The sequence below is a fragment of the Eurosta solidaginis genome, chromosome 3, assembly GCF_040869045.1.
Source record: "Eurosta solidaginis isolate ZX-2024a chromosome 3, ASM4086904v1, whole genome shotgun sequence".
Lineage (NCBI taxonomy): Eukaryota > Metazoa > Arthropoda > Insecta > Diptera > Tephritidae > Eurosta > Eurosta solidaginis.
Window position 1 is genome coordinate 250,834,313 of NC_090321.1, and position 20,566 is coordinate 250,854,878.

General features: G+C 38.6%; 1 protein-coding gene across 2 annotated transcripts in view; it reads right to left on the minus strand.

Moving 5' to 3' along the window:
• Positions 1–18,519, minus strand: part of LOC137245361 (spatacsin) — a 43,631-nt gene extending 25,112 nt beyond the window's left edge. The window contains exons 1-3 of one of the 2 annotated variants that reach the window (XM_067775901.1): positions 16,829–18,515; positions 13,522–14,562; positions 1,796–2,290 (exon numbers count right to left, since the gene is read on the minus strand). In XM_067775901.1, the coding sequence (XP_067632002.1) occupies positions 1,796–2,290; positions 13,522–14,562; positions 16,829–17,905 (2,613 nt within the window). In that variant the 5' untranslated portion in view covers positions 17,906–18,515. Of the gene's footprint in view, positions 1–1,795; positions 2,291–13,521; positions 14,563–16,828 lie in introns of both variants that reach the window. The other variant, XM_067775902.1, reaches the window with a different exon arrangement.
• Between the last annotated feature and the right edge of the window lie 2,047 nt (positions 18,520–20,566).

The following is a 20,566-nucleotide window of genomic DNA, read 5'->3' on the forward strand; positions in this document are numbered from 1 at the left end:
TACTTAACCCAGATATGCCGAGCGTACTACATCTAGTACACATGTTATTTTCAAAATATTTCGTAAACAGTAATTTAAACTAAGTAACCAATTTTTAATATCAAAAATGCGAGTTTTGTGAAATTGTCCAAAGTGTGAAGATGTCGCGTAATCCGTAAGAAAAAAATATTAAAGCCCATTTTGTTTTGTTCTGTTTTTTGTATATTTTTATTAAAAATAGTTGTAGAAATTGAGATACACTAGTAGTGGAGGTATAAAACCCAACTATATGTGATTTTTGTTGATTTATTTACTGGCGTACTACATGTAGTAAGCTCGGCACTAGAATACAAAAAAAAAAAATTAAAAAAAAAAAAATTTCTTTTTTCAGTTTTTAACTTCAAATGAAATAATAAGTACTAGACTGGGTTAGTTCCCATACAAAAAAAAAGTTGCTAATGTTCGCCCCCAAATTTAAAGATTATGTTGAGAGGGTTTTGGATAAAAAAATTTTCTTTTTTGATCATTCGAAATGCAGCCGAAATAGTGAACCCAATTATTTCAGCAGACCTCCTGCCATCCACTTTCGGCCAGAAAGATCTTGCTACCCTGCAAGACGTAGTGTCCGCCCAACGTTTGCTGAGCTGACTCGAGGCCCAGCTATGGAAGAGCAATCCACAGGTGGCTAGCGGAATCCCGAAATCTCTACAGCCATCTTCATCCGGTTCAGTTGTGCCGATTCGGGCTAAGAGATCCGCTTGACAGTTACCCGGAATATCACTATGGCCCGGGACCCAGATAATCTTAATTGTAAAATAATTCGATGCAATCGCAAGTGAAGTCAGGCACTTCCAGACCACCCTCGATCGCACTGTAGTTGAGCTCAAGGCCTTTATAGCCGCTTGGCTATCAGAGTAGATGTTAAATTCCCTAACCGCAGTAGCATTTCATCCACCGCATCCTTAATCGCAGCAACTTCCGCTTGGAATACACTGCAGTGATCAGCCAACTTAAACTTGCGGCTTACATTTAGCTCTTGACAAAAGACCCCCCCCCCCTCCCGCCAACCTTCCCGTCGAACTTCGACCCATCCGTGAACAAGTTAGCCGGTCCCATGCCCCAGATGATTTCTCTTCGCCACTCCTCCCTCGGGGGAATGACTGGGGTGAAGGTTGCATAGGGAGCGGTCATCGGCATGCAATAGTCCGTCCTGTCCGGGATAAAGTCGAAACTAGTAAGAAGGCTAGAGTCTACGAAATCAGAAAGCATATAACCCATATGACGAAGCCTGACCAACGACCGGGCCGCGGCTGTCTTTCCCGCAATATCTACTGGATGTATATTCAGCATGACATTGAGTGCCAAGGCAGGTGTTGTTCTCAGAGCGCCACTGATACCAATCAGCGCCGTCCGTTGCACTGGCACTAATATTTTGGGGGTGCTCGCCGTGTCCAGTGATTTCCACCAGACCAGCACCCCATAGAGCAGAACCGGTTTGACCACCATCTCATAAAGCCAGTGTACTACTCCTGGCGAGAGCCCCCATCTCTTTCCGATAGCCCCCTGCAGCAGTACAAGGCAACCGCGGCCTTCCTTGCCCTATCTTCCACATTGGGCCTCCAGGACAGCTTCTTGTCCAGAACAATCCCCAAATATTTAACCCTGTCAGTAAGTACCAACGGTACCCCTCCAATCTTAATCTTGATTTTTGTAATATTTTATATTAAAAGAACGGTATTAAAAAAAAATTGAGGAAATTTCTTCACCAGGAGGTTCGTCGGTATATCTGGGTTAATTATAATAATAGTGCACCTACCTTAAAGAAAATACGAAAACTTCGGAGCAACAACGTCACATCACCTTGACGCACTACAGTCTCCGCCAACAACCATGTAACTTTACGTATATCCAGAGTCGTAAGTTTGAGTACTATAGACCATTGATTTGCGGCCACAGCCAACCATACTAACCACTGCCAATCGGAATTCGTTGGATTGACAGTAGCAGCTAATATAGCTAAAATTGGTAAACGATATTTCACACTGTTCTTGAGTAAATTCCATGACGTTGCATGCATATGCTGATCTTGCATAAGCTCGATAAATTTATTTGCACTGTTTATACGATCCCCATTAGACGATGGACTACTACATAATAGAACAAGAGCAAAAATATCTAAGCGTCCGCAAGCGTCCGGTAGAAAATGTAAACGTTGTTGACTGGGAGCTGTGCGAAAGACTGCATTATTTGGATCATTACAATTAGCCGAACTAATGGATGAGGTAATTGTTTCAACCGAGGTTGTCGTTGGCTGCAAGAAGACGAGAATTTTTAGTAATTTATTAAATAATGTAACGAATTTGCTGCAAATCCTCTTATTTGCCCTTTTGCTAGGTTCGTATCGCTAAACTGTTGAATAAATAACTCCAATATTGAATAATGGAAAAATGGCCTTTATTAAAATAATTCACAATAACAATCAAACTGTGCAACGAATAGCTTAATAACCAAACTGATAGCTTAAATGAAACTGACTTTCAAAATAATACTGCTATTGCTCGCTAGATATCGTCTTAGTCGTAACTGCTTGATAACTCAAATCAAACTGAATTCCAGCGCCTCTACATCTGCGGCCTTTTATACTCTCTGGTTTTCTCGTTCGCATCTTCTAGAATCTACTAGCATTGTCCATGAGCTCTCAAACTTCTCAGCTATAACTAAAATTGCACGATTTTATAGCTTCTCTCATACCCCATGCTTGTATGTGTGAGCGACACTTCCACAATTATAATTGCCTACATTTAGGAGCATCTCAAATAAGATGTCTGCATATGGTTGTGCCTTGCTTCTCAGCTGCGTGTACCTACATATGTGTGGACATAATGATTGAATTATTGATGTGAATGTTTGTAGTTTACAGTCTCTCGCGCTCACATAGGCGTATAAGTAAATGCATCTGTGTGTGACATCTCTCGGCTGCCTTATATATGTGTATACATGATTTGATTATTGACGTAAATATCGCTTAGCATGGCCTTAGCATCGCCTTAGTGATGGTATAGCTTAGTGATGCTAATATCCGTGACAATAAGTATAAATGAATCTTATTAATAAAATAATGTGAAATTTTGGTTGTTTGAAAGTCCAGACATTTGTCTTTGTGGCACAATCTTGCCAGAACTGCTGGATGATTTTACATGAAATTTGGCACGAAGCCAGCCAATAGTGCTGAACGATTCCTACGCTCCAGGTATAGGCTGGATGTACTATGTTTTTTTTTTTTGAGGTCCTACGCCCACTAGGAGCAGTCATTTACAAATATCTTTTTTTTAATGGCCATAACTACAAGTATGTCGACTTAGATGTTGTTGTTGTAGCAGTGATGTCGACTTAGATCAATGATATTGATCACATAAGGACCATTTGGATCGGGTTCTAAGGAATTCCAGAAAAGTTGGCTGTGCTACCCCATCCCCCTGTGGAATTTTTTTTTTAAATGGCTAAAAACTATATGACTAAGACCACCAGTGCTGCTCAAAATTTTTTATATGGAAGTGCGAATCACAATGCATGTACAAAATTGTATGTGCACTGAAACTTTTTTCGTATTTAAAAAAATATACATATTTATAAAATTATAATTGTTTGAGGTCGTAAAAAGTTGAATATTTGGTTTAATGTTACAAAATATTTGCTTAAAATATTACGTCAATAGTTATATCACCAACATACAAGAACCAATAAATTTAATTCTGAAAGTAGCGAGAAATTACATTGACCTCTAGCCTCAAGTTTTGTGGGAGCATATTCTACATACATACATACATCTTCGGAATTTGGGTTTCAATAATCATACTAAAAGTGAATGTAGAAATTTCCGCGAATGTTGCATTGGAAATAAAATTTAAAAACTTTTGAAATGCTTAATTAGAGGGCTCCGTGTGATTTGTTTTAAATTTTGGGTTCAAATTTACATATATATATTAGCAACAGAGATTACTGAGGTGCTGAAATACCATTTGAATTTAATAAAATGTTTAACAAGTAAATAATAAGCATGGTTACTTTACGGTTCCTCCCACTTCCAGTCAAAAAATGTCTCATAAACAAGAAAAATAATATACCGCATTGAAATAAAAAGTCACAGAAAGTACCCCGTAAGGAGAATATCTAGTTCAAAATATGTGCATTTCTACTGCATTCTGAACCACTAATAGTTCGCCATCTATCTCGTTTAGATCTTTTCAACTGGCGAATTTAACATGGCGATGTTCTAGGCGGTGGAAATTGTACCCGTTGCTTTATCTTTTCACTAGTTCCTAACTATATTAAAATTTCTGACTTCCCTTGAGGGTAATTAACTAATATCATATGAAGTTAGAATAGGCTCCTCTTGTTTTGGTACAGTTTTGCTTACATTCTTTGGTCATATGCCCCATATATTTCAGCTCCGCGTAAAATTATCTATTTTAGTTTTATTTATGAATCAATTTTGATTACAAATTTTTTCAGTGCTATAATGTTTTTTAATAATTTTTAGTTGTCAAATTGTTAGCATAAATTTTTTTATCATACACAAGTACACGAGCTTCATACGGGAGAGATTTTCTTGGCACTTTCATAAGAAATTCAAGCATTTTCGTATGATTCGTAATTATGTATAATATGTGAGGGCATATGGGAGTGCTCTGAAAATTTTTTTTATATTCAAAGTGTGAATTTTAATCTGTACCTATGATTCAGGGCAAGGCAAAAACAAATGTGCTACAAGTGTATAGGGGTTGATCAGCTCTGAAGACCACAATTATAATTTTAAAATCGTTTTCGGGATGATCTTAGGACTGTTTCGGGACTGTTTTCGGATCATTTTGGAATCGTCTAGGGTTCACTTCGGGATCGTTTCATGGCACTTCCCGGAATGTCTTCGGGATAGTTTTAATGCCATTTCGGGATCACTTCAGTACTGCCGCACTTATCTGCCATAGACAGTAAGAATACCAAATTAGGGCAATTACCCACCCTGTCAGCGCAAGATAGGGCTGAAAATGGCGTTTTTACAATTTTGAAATGCTTCTCTTTATGAATCGAACACATATCGTCCCGTTTTTTCGTCAATGAAGTATCTACAATTGAAAAGGTGTTTGGAAATCAAAGAAAACTAGCTTAACAACCTACGGTTTGCATAGAGGAAATGTAGATATGTGGTAAATGAAGGAGCTTAAACAATGACGGTAGTATTTTTTGACAAACTGACCACCGCCTCGTGTTTGTCGATGTCTTATAAATATTTTCATATAGAAACCCGACTTTCTCAAAAAGTGTAGTGACAATATTTAGTTTGACTTTTTGCCTTTGTCTTGCAAAAGAACACGAAAAAAGGAGAGGAATACATATGCGTCTATTTTAGTTGAAGTGAAATCACAAATAATTTTGGTCGGATAAACTTGAGACCACTTTGGGACTATGTCCTAACGATTTCGACACCATTTTTATACTCAGCTGAGCAGAGCTCACAGAGTATATTAATTTTGTTCGCATAACGGTACCCGGCACGGCATAAACTAATCGAGATATATATAGACTTCTATATATCAAAATGATCGGGGCGAAAAAAGAAATTCATTTAGCCATGTCCGTCCGTTCATCTGTCCGTTAACACTATAACTTGAGTAAATTTTGAGGTATCTTAATGAAATTTGGTATGTAAGTTCCTGGGCACTCCTCTCAGATCGCTATTTAAAATGAACGAAATCGAACTATAAACACGTCCACTTTTTCGATATCGAAAATTTCGAAAAACCGAAAAAGTGCGATAATTCATTACCAAAGTCGGATAAAGCAATGAAACTTGGTAGGTGACAGAGAATAGAAAATTTGTAAAATTTTGGACAATAGGCGTGGCATCGCCCACATTTGAAAGAAGGTAATTTAAAAGTTTTGCAAGCTGTATTTTGGCAGTCGTTGAAGACATCATTATGAAATTTGGCAGGAACGTTACTCCTATTATATGTGTTCTTAATAAAAATTAGCAAACAAATTTTTAAGTCAAATTTTAACAACAAATTTAATATCTTTACAGTATATAAGTAAATTATGTGAACATTTAACTCCAGTAATGATATGGTGGAACAAAATACAAAACTAAAACAAACATTCAAAATGGGCGTGGCTACGCCCTTTTTCATTTAATTTGTCTAGAATACTTTTAATGCCATATGTGGAAGAAAAATTTACACATCTTTGTGAAACTTGGTAAGGGCATAGCTTCTATGACGATAACTGTTTTCTGTGAAAATGGGCGAAATCGCTTAAAGCCACGCCCAGTTTTTATATACAGTCGACCGTCTGTCCTTCCGCTCGGCCGTTAACACGATAACTTGAGCAAAAATCGATATATCTCTACTAAACTTAGTTCACGTTGTAAAACTTGACCAATATATTTACTTGTTTTAGCGAAGATGCAATTGAGTTAATAAAACACACTTTTCGTCGTCCACAATCAATCTATATTTCACAACCGGAAGTCGACCATCTTCTTCTTCTTCTCTTTTTGTATTCTCCTTTTACAGAGTTGCTTTAATCTTAAATATCGTACATTTCTTAATATAATACCTAATCTAATACAATTCGCTATTTGTGTTCAGAGTTACAGCTCGACCAATCTGAGACTGTAATCGACCACGATGCAGTATAACTTAATTTCTAACAAATATTATTCTGTTTCCTCCACATCTCTATCAGGTGTTTGAGTGCACCATGATCGAGTGTGCTTTTGGAATCAGCTACAATTTGGTGAACTTTAAAAATATTTAATTTGTTTTTATGTCTCAAATCCAAAAATTTCCTACATTTATGTCTTAACCCTCGTCAACTTAATATTAAACGTAGTAAGAAAATCACGGCCCAAAATAACTGGAACGACCATGTCATTATCTCGTATGATATTCAATTCAATTTGACTTCTTTGTTTATCAAGGTTTACACAACAAATATGCCTTTAAATTTTGTGGAATATCTTGCGACTTGATTTTCCAGCAGTTGCTTTGGACAGGGGCTGAAACTGTTATTCCTTTTAATATAATTCCTTGCAAACCTATTAATTTTGGACTTTAAATATATGTATTTGGATCAAGATAAAAATTATTTTCGGATTTTTATTTTTTGAGTCCGATTGAACTAGTTAAACTCGGACTTTTAAAAATAAATTTGTTTTATTTCGGGTAAGCCATTTCTTTGTTATCAAGCGGGACTTTTATTTTGGCCTTAAAAAATAAAAGACCGGATTTAACTTTTATTTCCCGACTTTTATTTTTAAAACTCCGAGTTTAACTAGTTCTATCGGACTCAAAAAATAAAAATACAGATTTTCCTTTTATATGTGGGACTTTTATGGAAAAAGTTCGAAAAATAAAAAGGATGCAGGATTCGACAAGATATTGCTATAGGGATACCTGGGAACTTAAACATTTTCACCTAGGACAATTTTTTTGACCAGGACTTTTTCGACTCCGAAAGAAAAAATATTTTCCGTCCCTGGTTTTGGAACATATGTTTCCCGAATAAAACTAACCGGACTACCGGTATCAGCCAGAGAAAAAAAATTATCGGACATAAACTTGTTATCTATCCTGAAGGTGATACTAAATTTAATGCCTTTATTGCATCGCTACATCATCATTATCACCATCATTATCATTATCATCATCGTCGCCGTTATCTTCATTGTCATGGTCGTTATCATCATCATCACTATCTTCCTCACCATCACCATCTTCGTCGTTTTCACCATTAACATTATTTTTTTGCTGTTTTTGCTTTTGTAATTGCAACAGCTGTTTGGCCATCGCCTGCATCGAAAGAACATAGCAGTGCAGGAATTCCCTCTTTTTATTCCTTTTATGGTTACGTTTATTTACGGCTGAAGCAGCAGCATTAAAAACGGCGGCGGAACTTGTATGAGTGGCAACCGAAACATTTAATTCTGTGAAATCATCGGCAGATATATTAATAAAGTTAGCTAGAACGGCAGTGTCGGCAGTAGAGGCAACATGAACGGCAGTGGAGGCGGCAGAATAAATGACTGCGTGGCAGCATGAGCAGCAGGAGTGATAACCGAAACATTTAATTCTTTGAAATCATCAGCGGCGGTATTAACAAAGGTAGCCAGAACGGCAGCGTCGGCAGTAGAGGCAACATGAACGGCAGGGGCGGCGGCAGCAGAAATGACTGCGGCGGCAGTATGAGCAGCAGGAACGGCAGTGGAGGTTACCTTGTTGGATGCAGCAGAAAAACTGTCAATAGAATTGCCTGCACCTCCTATATTCGAATTATTGTCGTCTTTTATGCCCAATATATTCATCATTAGGCGGCGTACTTGTGCTGTTATGGCAGTAGTAGGGAACTCCACGTTGTTTTCCATTAAAATTTTGATTATATGTTCTATGGCATCGGCCATTGCAAAATAACAATAGTAGTTTGTTCGCTGGGTTCTTACACACCTAAGATGTAAAACTTGACCAATATATTTACTTATTTTAGCGGAGATGCAATTGAGTTAATAAAACACACTATTCGTCGTCCAAACTCAATCTATATTTCACAACCGGAAGTCGACCATCTTCTTCTTCTCTTTTTGTATTCTCCTTTTACAGAGTTGCCTTAATCTTCAATATCGTACATTTCTTGATCTAGTACCTAATGTAATACAATTCGCTATTTGTTCAGAGTTACTATCTTACAACGTACTTATCTGAACTCACTTTATCTTGGAATTAAAAATAGGCGAAATCCGACTATGACCACGCCCACTTTTTCGATATCAAAAATTTCGAAAAATGAAAAAAAATTACATAATTGTATACCAAAAACGAAAAAAGGGTTCAAACATGGTGATTGGATTCGTTTTTTGACGCAAAATACAACTTTAGAAAAAATTTTGTAAAATAGGTGTGACACCTACCATATTAAGTAGAAGAAAATGAAAAAGTTCTGCAGGGTGAAATCAAAAGCCCTTGGAATCATGGCAGGAATACTGTTCGTGGTATTACATATATATGTAAATAAATTAACCGCACATAGATAGATAGATAGATAGATTGATACCCATGTCATACAAACACATTCCAGGGTTACCCTAGGTTCATTTTCCTACATGGTGATTTTCCCGTATTTGATAAAGGATGAAGGAATATCGTTCCAAAAAACGTCACCCTTGGTCTACAATTTGGTCGATACTTCCCAAACGTATGTTTTTTTTTTTTTATGTGATATGGGATTAAAAACCGCTTATAACCCATCTACGAAACCAACGCAGCTAAGCTCTCAGCTGGGTATGTAATGTTCGGTTACACCAGAACTTAGCCTTCCTTACTTGTTGAATTAATTGTTGGTGCCGATAAAGCAGTGCTTCGCGTCATCCAATAGGTGCGACTACTCATAAATTTTCATCAATATGCTCTAACGGGAGTACAAGGAAATTTGCAGTTATAACAGGGGTGGACCAAAAAGATATGGGTGTTCGAGGTGTTGATTCCACATTGCAATTTAATATATGGTTGGTGTCATGTGGATACACGTTACAAGCAGGACATATATTACGCATGTCGGGGTTGATTCTGGATGGGTAAGAGTATAGTCGATACAGCATCCAGCCCCCAGCGGGTAAGGGGTTCAGAATATACCCGCGGTAGATATGCCTGTCATAAGAGGCGACTAAAATACCAGATTCAAGGGGTGTGTAGCGCAACCCTTCAGATTGCCAACGCAATATATAGCTTCTCCAAAACCAATTGTCAACCTCACCTATCCGCGGCGAATCCTGTTTCACTAACAGACGAGGCTCTGGCGACCCCAAGCTCCTCATGGAACTTGGGGGTGGGGAGGGAGGGGATGGCCTGAAGGTTTAATGCGGCCACATAAATCGCTCCCGAGATGGTCGGGATAGCACCTTAATGGTGCTGTGGTACCAGAGCGTACTGGATCTGTATCCGGCAAAGGACCATCACATCGATAACACTCCCCAAAGCCTTCGGGGAGCAACCTTATCGCTACAACAACAACAACAACATACAGCATCCAGATCAAAGTTAAGCTAGAGTGACGCGCCTCTCCCTATGTAAATGGTGTTCTGCGACCCGTTGCAGTCCTGGCATCGGTGTTTTGATAGGCCTTTAGTTTCCTCCAGTGAGTAACCCTTAGGCTCGGCGACCATATCGGGAACGCGTAGCATGCGAGCGGCCAGTCAATAGATTTGTAAATGGTAATGAGCATATCTTTATCTTTACCCCAAACTCTGTGGATTTTGGGGTCAATTGCGGATGCATGCTCGCCAAATGTAGATACTGATCGAACGCGACAGCCAATATTTTTTGATGTAAGACAGTTGATAGCGTAATGCCATCAACGTGGATGTCCAATATGCTCGACATTTCTTTTGTGTATGTTGTGAATAAGGTTGCCAATGATTTGGCCGCTCACAATGTCAGGTTTAGTAAAGCGAAGAAACTAGAGAGATAGTCTTTTATTTTATTACATAGCTCATCAATGGTGGGCCAGGATGTGTAGCCATTATAGTGCAGTTATCGGCGTAGGATATACTGGTTACTCTTTCTGGGGCAAAGGAGCTTCGATACATAGAAGTTGAACAAAAGCGGGGAGAGGACACCACCCTGTAGCAGTTCTTGTTTAATTCACGTTCCTGAATTGCATCGATGTCTTCCGGTCGTGCAGATAATTTGCAGTCCGCCTTTCGAGACTAAGGGGAAGAAAACCCCTTCCAACTCTTGCAGTAACGTAGTTGACTGTGTAGAAAGCTTTTGATAAGTCCATCCCGTACTGTTATGTGGTTGGGGTGTTGTTTCAATCCGAAATGTATCTGTATGTTGATGGCGTTTAGCGCGGTGGGAGTGCTACGTAGTTTTCGGAAGCCATGGTTATGATTGGCGAGGCGCAGGTTTGCGGAGAAATAGGGTAGCAGAATTGCTTCCAGTGTTGTTGTCGTTGTTTAGCAGCGTTGTTTCCAGTGTCTTGGCTACTAGCGATAGGACGGATATCGGCCGATATAATTCCCTACGTTAGCTGGTTTTGCAGGCTTCAGGAGAGCTACCACCCTCGCCATATGCCATTTTCCGGGAAGACGAAGGTGGACAAGGACATGTTTGAAGACATGTGCTAGATATTTAAGTCCCTCATTGCCAAGGTTTTTAAGCATCGGCATGGCTATACCGTCTGGGTCTACTTCTGAGAACGAAAATCAACACTGATGATGGCGCAACGCCGCATCCGATAACACTTTAAGCTCAATATATAGTTTCTCCAAACCAAATTGTCAACCTCACCTATCCGTGGCGAATCATGTTTCAGACAGCATGGAGTACTTAGGCTATACCTACACATGTGTAATTAATGAAAGTTTCCAATTTGGTGTATTTCCAGACTGCTGGAAGACCTCAGTAATTGTACCTGTGGAAAAAGTAAAGTGAACAATTAAACCAGAGGAGATACGACCTATAAATACCTTACCTAGCGATGAGAAAATAATAGAAACTGTAGTTAAGAACCAATTGCTGGATTACTTAAATAAATACGAAATTATTATAAAGGAGCAGTCGGGGTTTAGATCAAAACACTCGTGTGAAACTGCACTTAACCTGGTAATTGCAGAATGGAAAGAAAGTAGAACGAAGAAACAATTTACAATTTCAGTTTTCCTCGACCTAAAAAGAGCTTTCGAAACAGTAGACAGAGATATTCTTATAAGAAAACTGTATAAAATTGGCATTAGAAACATAGCGCTTAACTGGTTCAAAAGTTACTTTAGTGGAAGAAAGCAGAAAACTGTAATAAGAAATAAGATTTCCCCCGAAGTGGACATTGAAATAGGATTGCCACAGGGATCGGTGCTTGCAGCAATTCTTTTTATAATTTACATAAATGATATTAAAAACTGTATCAAATACTGCAAAATAAGATTATTCGCTGATGATGCACTTTTGACTATAAGCGGTAACACAATTGATGAGGCAGCCTCAAAAATACAATCGGACCTACAGGCAATATATAAGTGGTTGTGCCAAAATATGCCTAAAATAAACATAGAAAAGGCAAAATGGATGATAATGGGGTCTAGAGTGACTCAAGATGATGTGTCGCTAAAAATAGCAAATACCCCTATAGTAAGAGTAACCCGAATAAAATACCTGGGAATAATTATAGATGACAAATTAAAATTTGATGAACATCTAAAATACATCGAAGGGAAATTTTCCAAAAAAATAGGGTTCATGTTTCGATCATGCAGGCATATTAGTATACAATACTGGTCTATAGATCCATTATCGAGCCGCATTTCATTTACTGTCCTACAATCCTATTCACATTAGCTGATTCGAAAAAATCCAGGCTACAAATTAAGCAAAACAAAATTATGCGTTTCATATTAAGAAACCGGTATGATACCCCAATTAAAGATTTACTAGACAGCTTAAACTGGCTTAGTGTAAAACAGAACATCACTTACTACACATTGAAGTTTATACACAACATAAAGTTGGGAAACCTGCCGAATTACCTAAGTGAACGTGTCAGACTAAACAGACACAATAACAACTTTTACTTGCCGGTAGTGAGATCCGAATTCGATAAAAAAAAAAAAGTATATACTACGAAGGAATTAGAGAATATAATGATCTGCCAATTGATATTAAAAACTGTAATAATACCAAAAAATTCAGAGTTATTATACAGCTACTGTAAAGCGCTACCTGTAAAGTAGTTAAATTTTTTTTAGTAAATAATTTTATAGATTATTATATAATTGAAGTCAAAGAAATTCAATGAATTGAAAGAAATATGTAAACATTAAAAATACTTTGTACCTTATTAAATTATATAGATCTTCAAGATCGTAAATAAATAAATAACCCCGAACTCCTCATGGATCTAGGGGGTAGGATGGCGGGATGGCCTAGAAGGTTGCATGTGGTCATAAAAAATCGTTCCCGGGATGGTGGGGCTTGGTACCGAAACGTACCGGATCTAGATCCGGCAAAGGACCATCAACTCGATAACACTCCACAAGGCATTCGGGGGGTGTCCTTATCGCTACAACAACAACAACATAACACTTTAAGGCGATTGATATTTTGTCGTTGTGCTTAGTCAGGTATAATAGGGACTTAACGGTAGACCACAGCTTTCCTACACTGGCAGAGAGGTTACAATTCTTTAAATGTTCCTCCTATTTCGCCAGCTTGTGTTTGTCCACAATCTGCTTGATGCGAAGCTGCGAATTCATTTCTTATATATCTTTGGATTACATCGCCACTTGCTGCGGAACTCTGGTTAGTTTCGGGATTATATCAGTTTATTTTTGGGACCACTGCAGGTACTTTCAGGATTATTTCATAACTACGTGCGCATTATTTTGGGAGTAGCTTTAGGGATTGTTTACGGGACCATTTTAAGATTGCATTAAAGTATATGTCGTTAGCTTATATCAGAGTCTGAAAATTGCATGTCTGTCAAAAAACTTTCAATACTTACATTTATGTCGGCCTTGCGCACGGGCTTCTTGTGTTGTCTCGAAAAGCTTGCATGCCTCTTTGTCTGTGCTGGTGGATCATAAAGAAATGCGCGGAGCATATGCTCACCCATAAGACGAGTTTCAAAATGATCTAACAGCATTTCCAATTGTGCTAGTGGTACATCAAAATATTGCAATAAGACCAACAATCTCCACCAATCATCATCACGTGCATAGTGTTGTAGTATTTGCAAGGGCCAATGACCGCGTTGTTCGCTACAGGTAACTATACGTATTAGAGCATGATAATTGGCTAACGGAAATTCTGTAGGCTTTTCTTTAATAAGCTGCAAGAGTAGACTTTCTATACGCATTGACAACATTGAATAACTTTTCGTTGATGAGTGAATCTCTTCACTACTCTCCTCTAGTAATCGACACAATTTCAAATAATTACGTAAATATTGTGAATCATAGCCAAGCATTTCGATGAAAGCAACACAGTGTGTGACCAACTCGGCATCGTAGGCGTATTGTAAAGCCATTTCGGTGACAGCTTCGCAAGCGCTGAACAGATGTCCTTTAGTTAATTGACCATATTGTTGCAAATGATCCATGACAAGGTAGTAGATAGCATAGCAGCTACGTTGTTGCTTTAAATAATGCAGAAAATTTAGTTTATATTTGCGCGCGTATTTCGCGCATAACTTTTCATTCGAGAATGATGCTATACTTTCTGAGGGAAAGTCTTTAGCAATTTCTTTCAAATTAATATGTTTAAATTTACGTAGGAAATCATAAGGTGTTGGCATATATTTATCATGTCCATTGTTGCAATTATCACCACCAGAGGAAAGACTGGAATCGCTATTGTGGAGCGGATTTCTGATGGCCAAAGTTTTTAAATATGGAATGTTTTGTAATGCAGTTGTATGTAAATAGCAATTCAATGTTGATATGCTCGGCTCATTGCTAAGGAATTCGAAGAGCGTAACTAAAGGTTGTGTGCTATTAAAATCAACGCCATGATGCTCCAAATAGACCTTAGTCGCTTGGGAGACCTAAATGCAAGATTGAAAAATAAGTATTTAAAAAAATATATAAATATGTGTGTATCGTTGTTGATGCAGTATTTTGCTTTGCTTAACCGACACGTGCATTGACTTATGGAACGTAACCGAGTTAACAGATTATACGGAAATAATGAACTGAGTCATTCCGTTCATTAGTTATTAAAAATAAAGATATGATGGGCCAGGAACCTCTTCTCTGAGAAACCGGTCAGGTACATTGCTCCATCGACACACAACAGATATTCCAACCCAGCGGGTCAGGGGGTTAGAATATACCCGCGGTAGGTATGCCTGTCGTAAGAGGCGACTAAAATACCGGATTGGCCTGAAGGTTTAATGTGGCCATATAAATCGTTCCCGAGATGGTCGGGCCAGCACCTTAATGATGCTGTGTTACCGGAGCGTACCGGATCTGTAAACGGCAAAGGACCATCACATCGATCACTCCCTAAACCTTCGGGGAGCAACCGTATCGCTACAACAACAACAACAACAACAACAGATATTCAACACACAACAACATCAGATATTCAGAGTGCTGGCAATTGCGAAGAGGTAGTGCTATCTATGCCGTTGTCTGGGATGTACGAATGTCATAGTCAAAACACTGCGACCAAACCAACTTATACGAGGTGAAAAGTCACCCCCAGCGGGTAAGGGGGTCAGAATATACCCGCGGTAGGTATGCCTGTCGTAAGAGGCGACTAAAATACCAGATTCAAGGGGTGTGTAGCGCAACCCTTCAGGTTGCCAGCGCAATATATAGCTTCTCCAAACCCAATTGTCAACCTCACCTATCCGGGGCGAATCCTGTTTCACTAACAGACGAGGCTCTGGCGACCTCAAGCTCCTCATGGAACTTGGGGGTGGGGAGGGAGGGGATGGCCTGAAGGTTTAATGTGGCCACATAAATCATTCCCGAGATGGTCGGGCTAGCACTTTAATGGTGCTGTGGTACCGGAGCGTACCGGATCTGTATCCGGCAAAGGACCATCACACCGATAACACTCCCCAAAGCCTTCGGGGAGCAATCTTATCGCTACAACAACAACAACAACAACAGGTGAAAAGTCAGATAGCCCCATGATAGTGGCTACTACTTTCATGTCTGCACTGGAATTGCTCGTACTGTAATTTTTCAAAAAAAGAATTCAGCCATTCAAATAAAAGAAAAAGGCGGACCACGACCACATTTTGTTTTTCTAATTTTCTGAACGCGTTAACAAAAAAAAAAATTTAATTTCGAAATGTAGAATTTCGAACTTCGAAAGCCGATATCTATTTTGGAGGTTAACTTCGAAAAACGGAGATAGTACTTTGTCTACATAAGCCTCAATCTCTACAAAAAAGTGGGTTTGATCCAATACCTAGCCTGCTGTTGCCCGGTGAAATTGCTGGATCCTAATTTGAAAAATAAACCTTGCGGATACGAAACCTATAACGCTCAGTTGAATGATGTAGGACACTGAAGCTATTTCTCACTTTAAACTATTATAAAGAAAATATACCATCCACATAACGTCTATAATTAAAACAGATGACGTGCATGGGGATGCAATCTCGAGACGCTGCGATGGACTTACACTATCTTAGTAAGGCATGAGCTCTTGCATAGACAGAGGGCATGGACATCAAGAGCAGTGACGCTGACAGTCCCCAAAGTACAACGGCTGGCATGTGTTTGCTTCATGTCAGTCAGGCTAGTACCGGAACGAACTGGTTTCATATCATATACATCGTATCAACTCTCAGATACGTTTTCAAAATAAGACTACAACCTTTTGCGAAGAAAAGGCAGGTGGTTGATAGAAGTAAAAAAAAAAAAACAAAAATGAAACAAAACCAACATTACACACTACAAGTATTACGAACCCCCGGTGGGTTATGGGCAGGTATGTCTGCCGTAAGGGGTTACTGAAATACCCAAATGGTTCGAGGGATTGTGCAGCGTTACCCTTTCAAGCGGTCTCAAACCAATTGCCAACCTCACCTACCCGTGGCGAATCCTGTTTCTTTAACAGCCGAAGCTCGAACTAATGGAAATAGCGGGTGGGGGCGAGATGGCCTAGACAGTTCAACGTCGTTCGAGAGATGGTCGGGCTTGTACCTTAATGGTGCTTGTTATCGAAACGTACCCGATCTTTATCCAGCAAAAGACTATCAACATCGACAACATTCCCCAAAACCTTCGAGGACTGTTCCTATCGCTGTAACAACAACAACAAGTATAAAGCAAATATTTGCAACAACTCACCCTTTCAAAACCCTCCAGTTCTTCCAATTTATTTTCTTTTAACGATACCAAAAATTTCAAAAACTCCTCATCATCTGCATATTTTCCATGCAATTCTTCGAGCTCGCGCGTTTTTACGAAATCACGCAACATCAGCATATGCAGTCCGCGATTCAACAGAAAATTTCCTAATGGTAACTTTTCGAGCAAGTCACGATTATGTTCCAAACTTTCAGTAGTACAAAGTCGTCTTATCACTACAGCTACATCGTTCCTTTCATCTGCAAAAAAGTAGCCCGCTGCGGCAAAACTATTTCTTAGCGTTTCACTTGGCAATTGCACCGTTTTTAATGCGTATTCATACATTTCAGGTTCAAGCTTCCAACTACAAAACAGTAACTCTAATTCATTAAATTTCTCCTGTGGCTGTGCCTGCCTTTGGGAGGCCAAGGTGCACCAACGCACCAAATATTGCAGCTCTGCATTTTCAACTAAATAATTCCACATACTGTATTTGTTTAAGCGTTGCATCAATAATGGATTTCTATTTACAAAATATAACTCCGCCAATAAGCGATTCATGTATGCGTCATCACAGTGCACCAAGGTTTCCATGTTAACGCGCCGCAGTTGTGCCTTGCATTTCGCGAATAGTTCACCGGAATTTTGTAGCTGCTGTAGCAAATCCCAGTAAAATTGCAGTTGCACAATATCTTCGTCATAATTTTTAGGATCCTTTTTTTGTAGATGCTCCAACAAAAGCTCGCGTAGCTCTTCATCTTTACATTCGCATGCAAATTGATAGTAGAAAGTTTTTACATCGCGTTTTACATTGATCAGCACCATTTCTGCTTTGCAAACAAGTCGTTCGGTTAGCAAACGCTGCACATATGTTTGTACCACATCTTGAAAGAAGAGTTTGTATTCGGATACGGGCAATTTTCGCTTACGTGCCCAATACTCAATACAAAGTTCAATCTGCTCACCTTTGGTGGCCACTTCTTTGATCAGCGCTACTTCACTGATGCCTGTCCAAGATTTGAAAATTTTATCACGCTTCACCATGTCACCCATGTTGTCGACGTTCGACATCGACATAAATTAAATACTTGGTTGGTCCGTCAAATAAAGAATAAATATTACATTCTCGGTCGTCCACTGAATTGGTTTCCTTTGTTGTGTGTCGTTGGATGCGAACCCTTTGTTGTTTTAACTTTCTGGAACTCAAAATACTGATAAGCATCTATTTTTTGCTTATTTTTTCTCGGCTGCAACCATTATTTGACGTTTTTCATTATAATAATAACATATGCAATCAAATTGCGGAGCAACGAAAAAATGTAAACTGTAATTTGTTGTTATCAGCAATGCACCCAAATGGCAGGGCTGCGCGGCTGATGCAAAATCGACGACGTCCATAAAACAACAATTCGTCCAGCTGCCACTTTCCGACGAAACGATAATTTGAAAATATCTGGAGAATTGACTTTTAAAAGTTATAATGCAATAAATTTATTTTACTACTAACATCTAGTTCGTATATCACAAACAAGCCAACCTAATAAAACCGCACTGCGTTTTTTTAGCGCACGCAAACAACCGGCGTTTTTTGCCCAAATAAGCATGCGTTGCGACAATGTAAAGCATGTGTGCAAACGTCAAATCTAAATGTCACGCAGAACAAAAATTGGAAATCGAGTTAGGTTTTCACGCAGCAAATTCAATTTGAGTTGCTCTCATACAAGTTGTATTTGTATGAGACATTTTTGACAGCAAATGACTTGCGTGCGTTTATATTAGGTTGGCTTGAAATAGAGTTGGGTCGTTTCGTTCTGGACTTGTTCAATTGACCGGGTCTTTCAAATTTGTGTCTGTACTTTTTCAATTTCCTGGATCTTCCGAAATTTGTAACTTTTTTTGAAGTTAATTATACATATATATATATTAACTTATTTATTCATTACTCATTTAAATATACCTATACAAAGCATGGCTGCATACACACCCCCCTCTATACTTGTTGGTTTTTTTCGCGGGTGCGAGCGGCAGTGATCAAATTTGCTTGAAATAAAAAGAACAGATGAACAAAAAGGACAACTTGTTCGTTCATCAGAAAAAGAACAAAAGATTCGAATCTCTGAAATGAACGAAAAAGCACAACTCTAATCACAAACATATACTGATTTCCCCAGCGTTTATTTCCTTCAAAGCGGCGGTGGATTTTGAGATCATCAGTTGTCAAGTAACAGCTGATCAGAACGAACGTGTTCCAATGGTACATGAACCAGATACGGATAGAGATTTAAGGGCCAATTAATGGTGGCTTATACCTATAAAACCATAACCAGATAAAACAGCTGATCGAACCTACCTTGTGGAAATCAATGTAATCGATTAATTGTGCCATATCATAACGCTAACGCCATAACCATATCACAGCCAACCAATCGGTTTTTGGTTTCTCGCCATATCCATAACCTAAAAATAATTGAGTTGGTGAATTTAAAACTTTTGTAGATTTTATTCATTATTTTGGATACGTTATGACTAATAAACTTATTTTTTGTGGAATATGTTTGTAATTTTTTGCATTTTCTTCATTTTTATGAAATTTTCATGATTTTTAGCTTAAGGTACCATTAATCGATCACATTGGAGATGGTTATGGTTGCGACTATGGTGTTAGGATTAAGGAAGTTTAATTAGCCTTTTAACATGCAAATGCAACAACAATGTTATCTATATGGCTCATATGGATCATATTGTTGTTGCATTTGTATGTTACATCTCTATCCGTATCTGGTTCATGTACCATTGGAACACGAGGATTGTGTACCCATCCATCACCACCACATATCACCCAAGAAGATTGCGCATTGCGCATTTAAACATTGGATGAGCTGTTTTTTATGACGTATGAATTGACTCTTTCCTTTAGCTCTTTTTTCTCGCTCTTTTTTTTATTCGCGCAAGAGTCAACTGTGACTTAGATGCGCAGAACGAAGCAATTTTCAAATCGTGAATGCGCAATCTATGTAGGTGATTTGGACAAATCACACACAGAAGATTGCGCATTCACGAGTTCAAAATTGCTTCGTTCTGCGCATCTACGTCACATTTGACTGCTTGAGCGAATGCAAGAAAGAGAGAAAAACAAGAGCTAAAGGAAAATGACGAAAAATTGCCCATAAAAAACAGCAGATCTTTTGTTTACATGCGCAATGCGCAATCTTGTGTGTGTGATTTGTGACCATCCATGGCTCAATTATATGGCTGGCTCATCTCATCAGCTGATTTTATTCTTTTCATTTCTCTGGTATAGAGATTGTCGGAAGGAGATGGAAAACGCAAAATGTAACCAACACATTGACAATTATTTACGGCCGTGGTGGTCAGTTTATTATAAAAAATAGTTTCACATCACTTTAAGTTTTTTTTTTTTTAGTAAATGCATCTAATTTAGCGCATTATTTTCCCAAAACACACAAGAATTGCAAAGTTGTATGTTTTCCGTCCACTCCATTCGCTTAACACCAATACGCAGATTTTGACAATCTGAACAAAGGCTGTTGTTGTTGTTGTTGTTGTATTAACGACAAATCTCTCAAAAGGTTTAAGGGAGCGTTATCGATGTTGATGGTTCTTTGCCGGATATAGATCCGGTACGTTCCGGTAACAAAGCACCATTAAGGTAATAGCCCGACATCTCGGAAACGATTAATATGATCACATCAAACCTTCCAGGCCATACCACTCGCC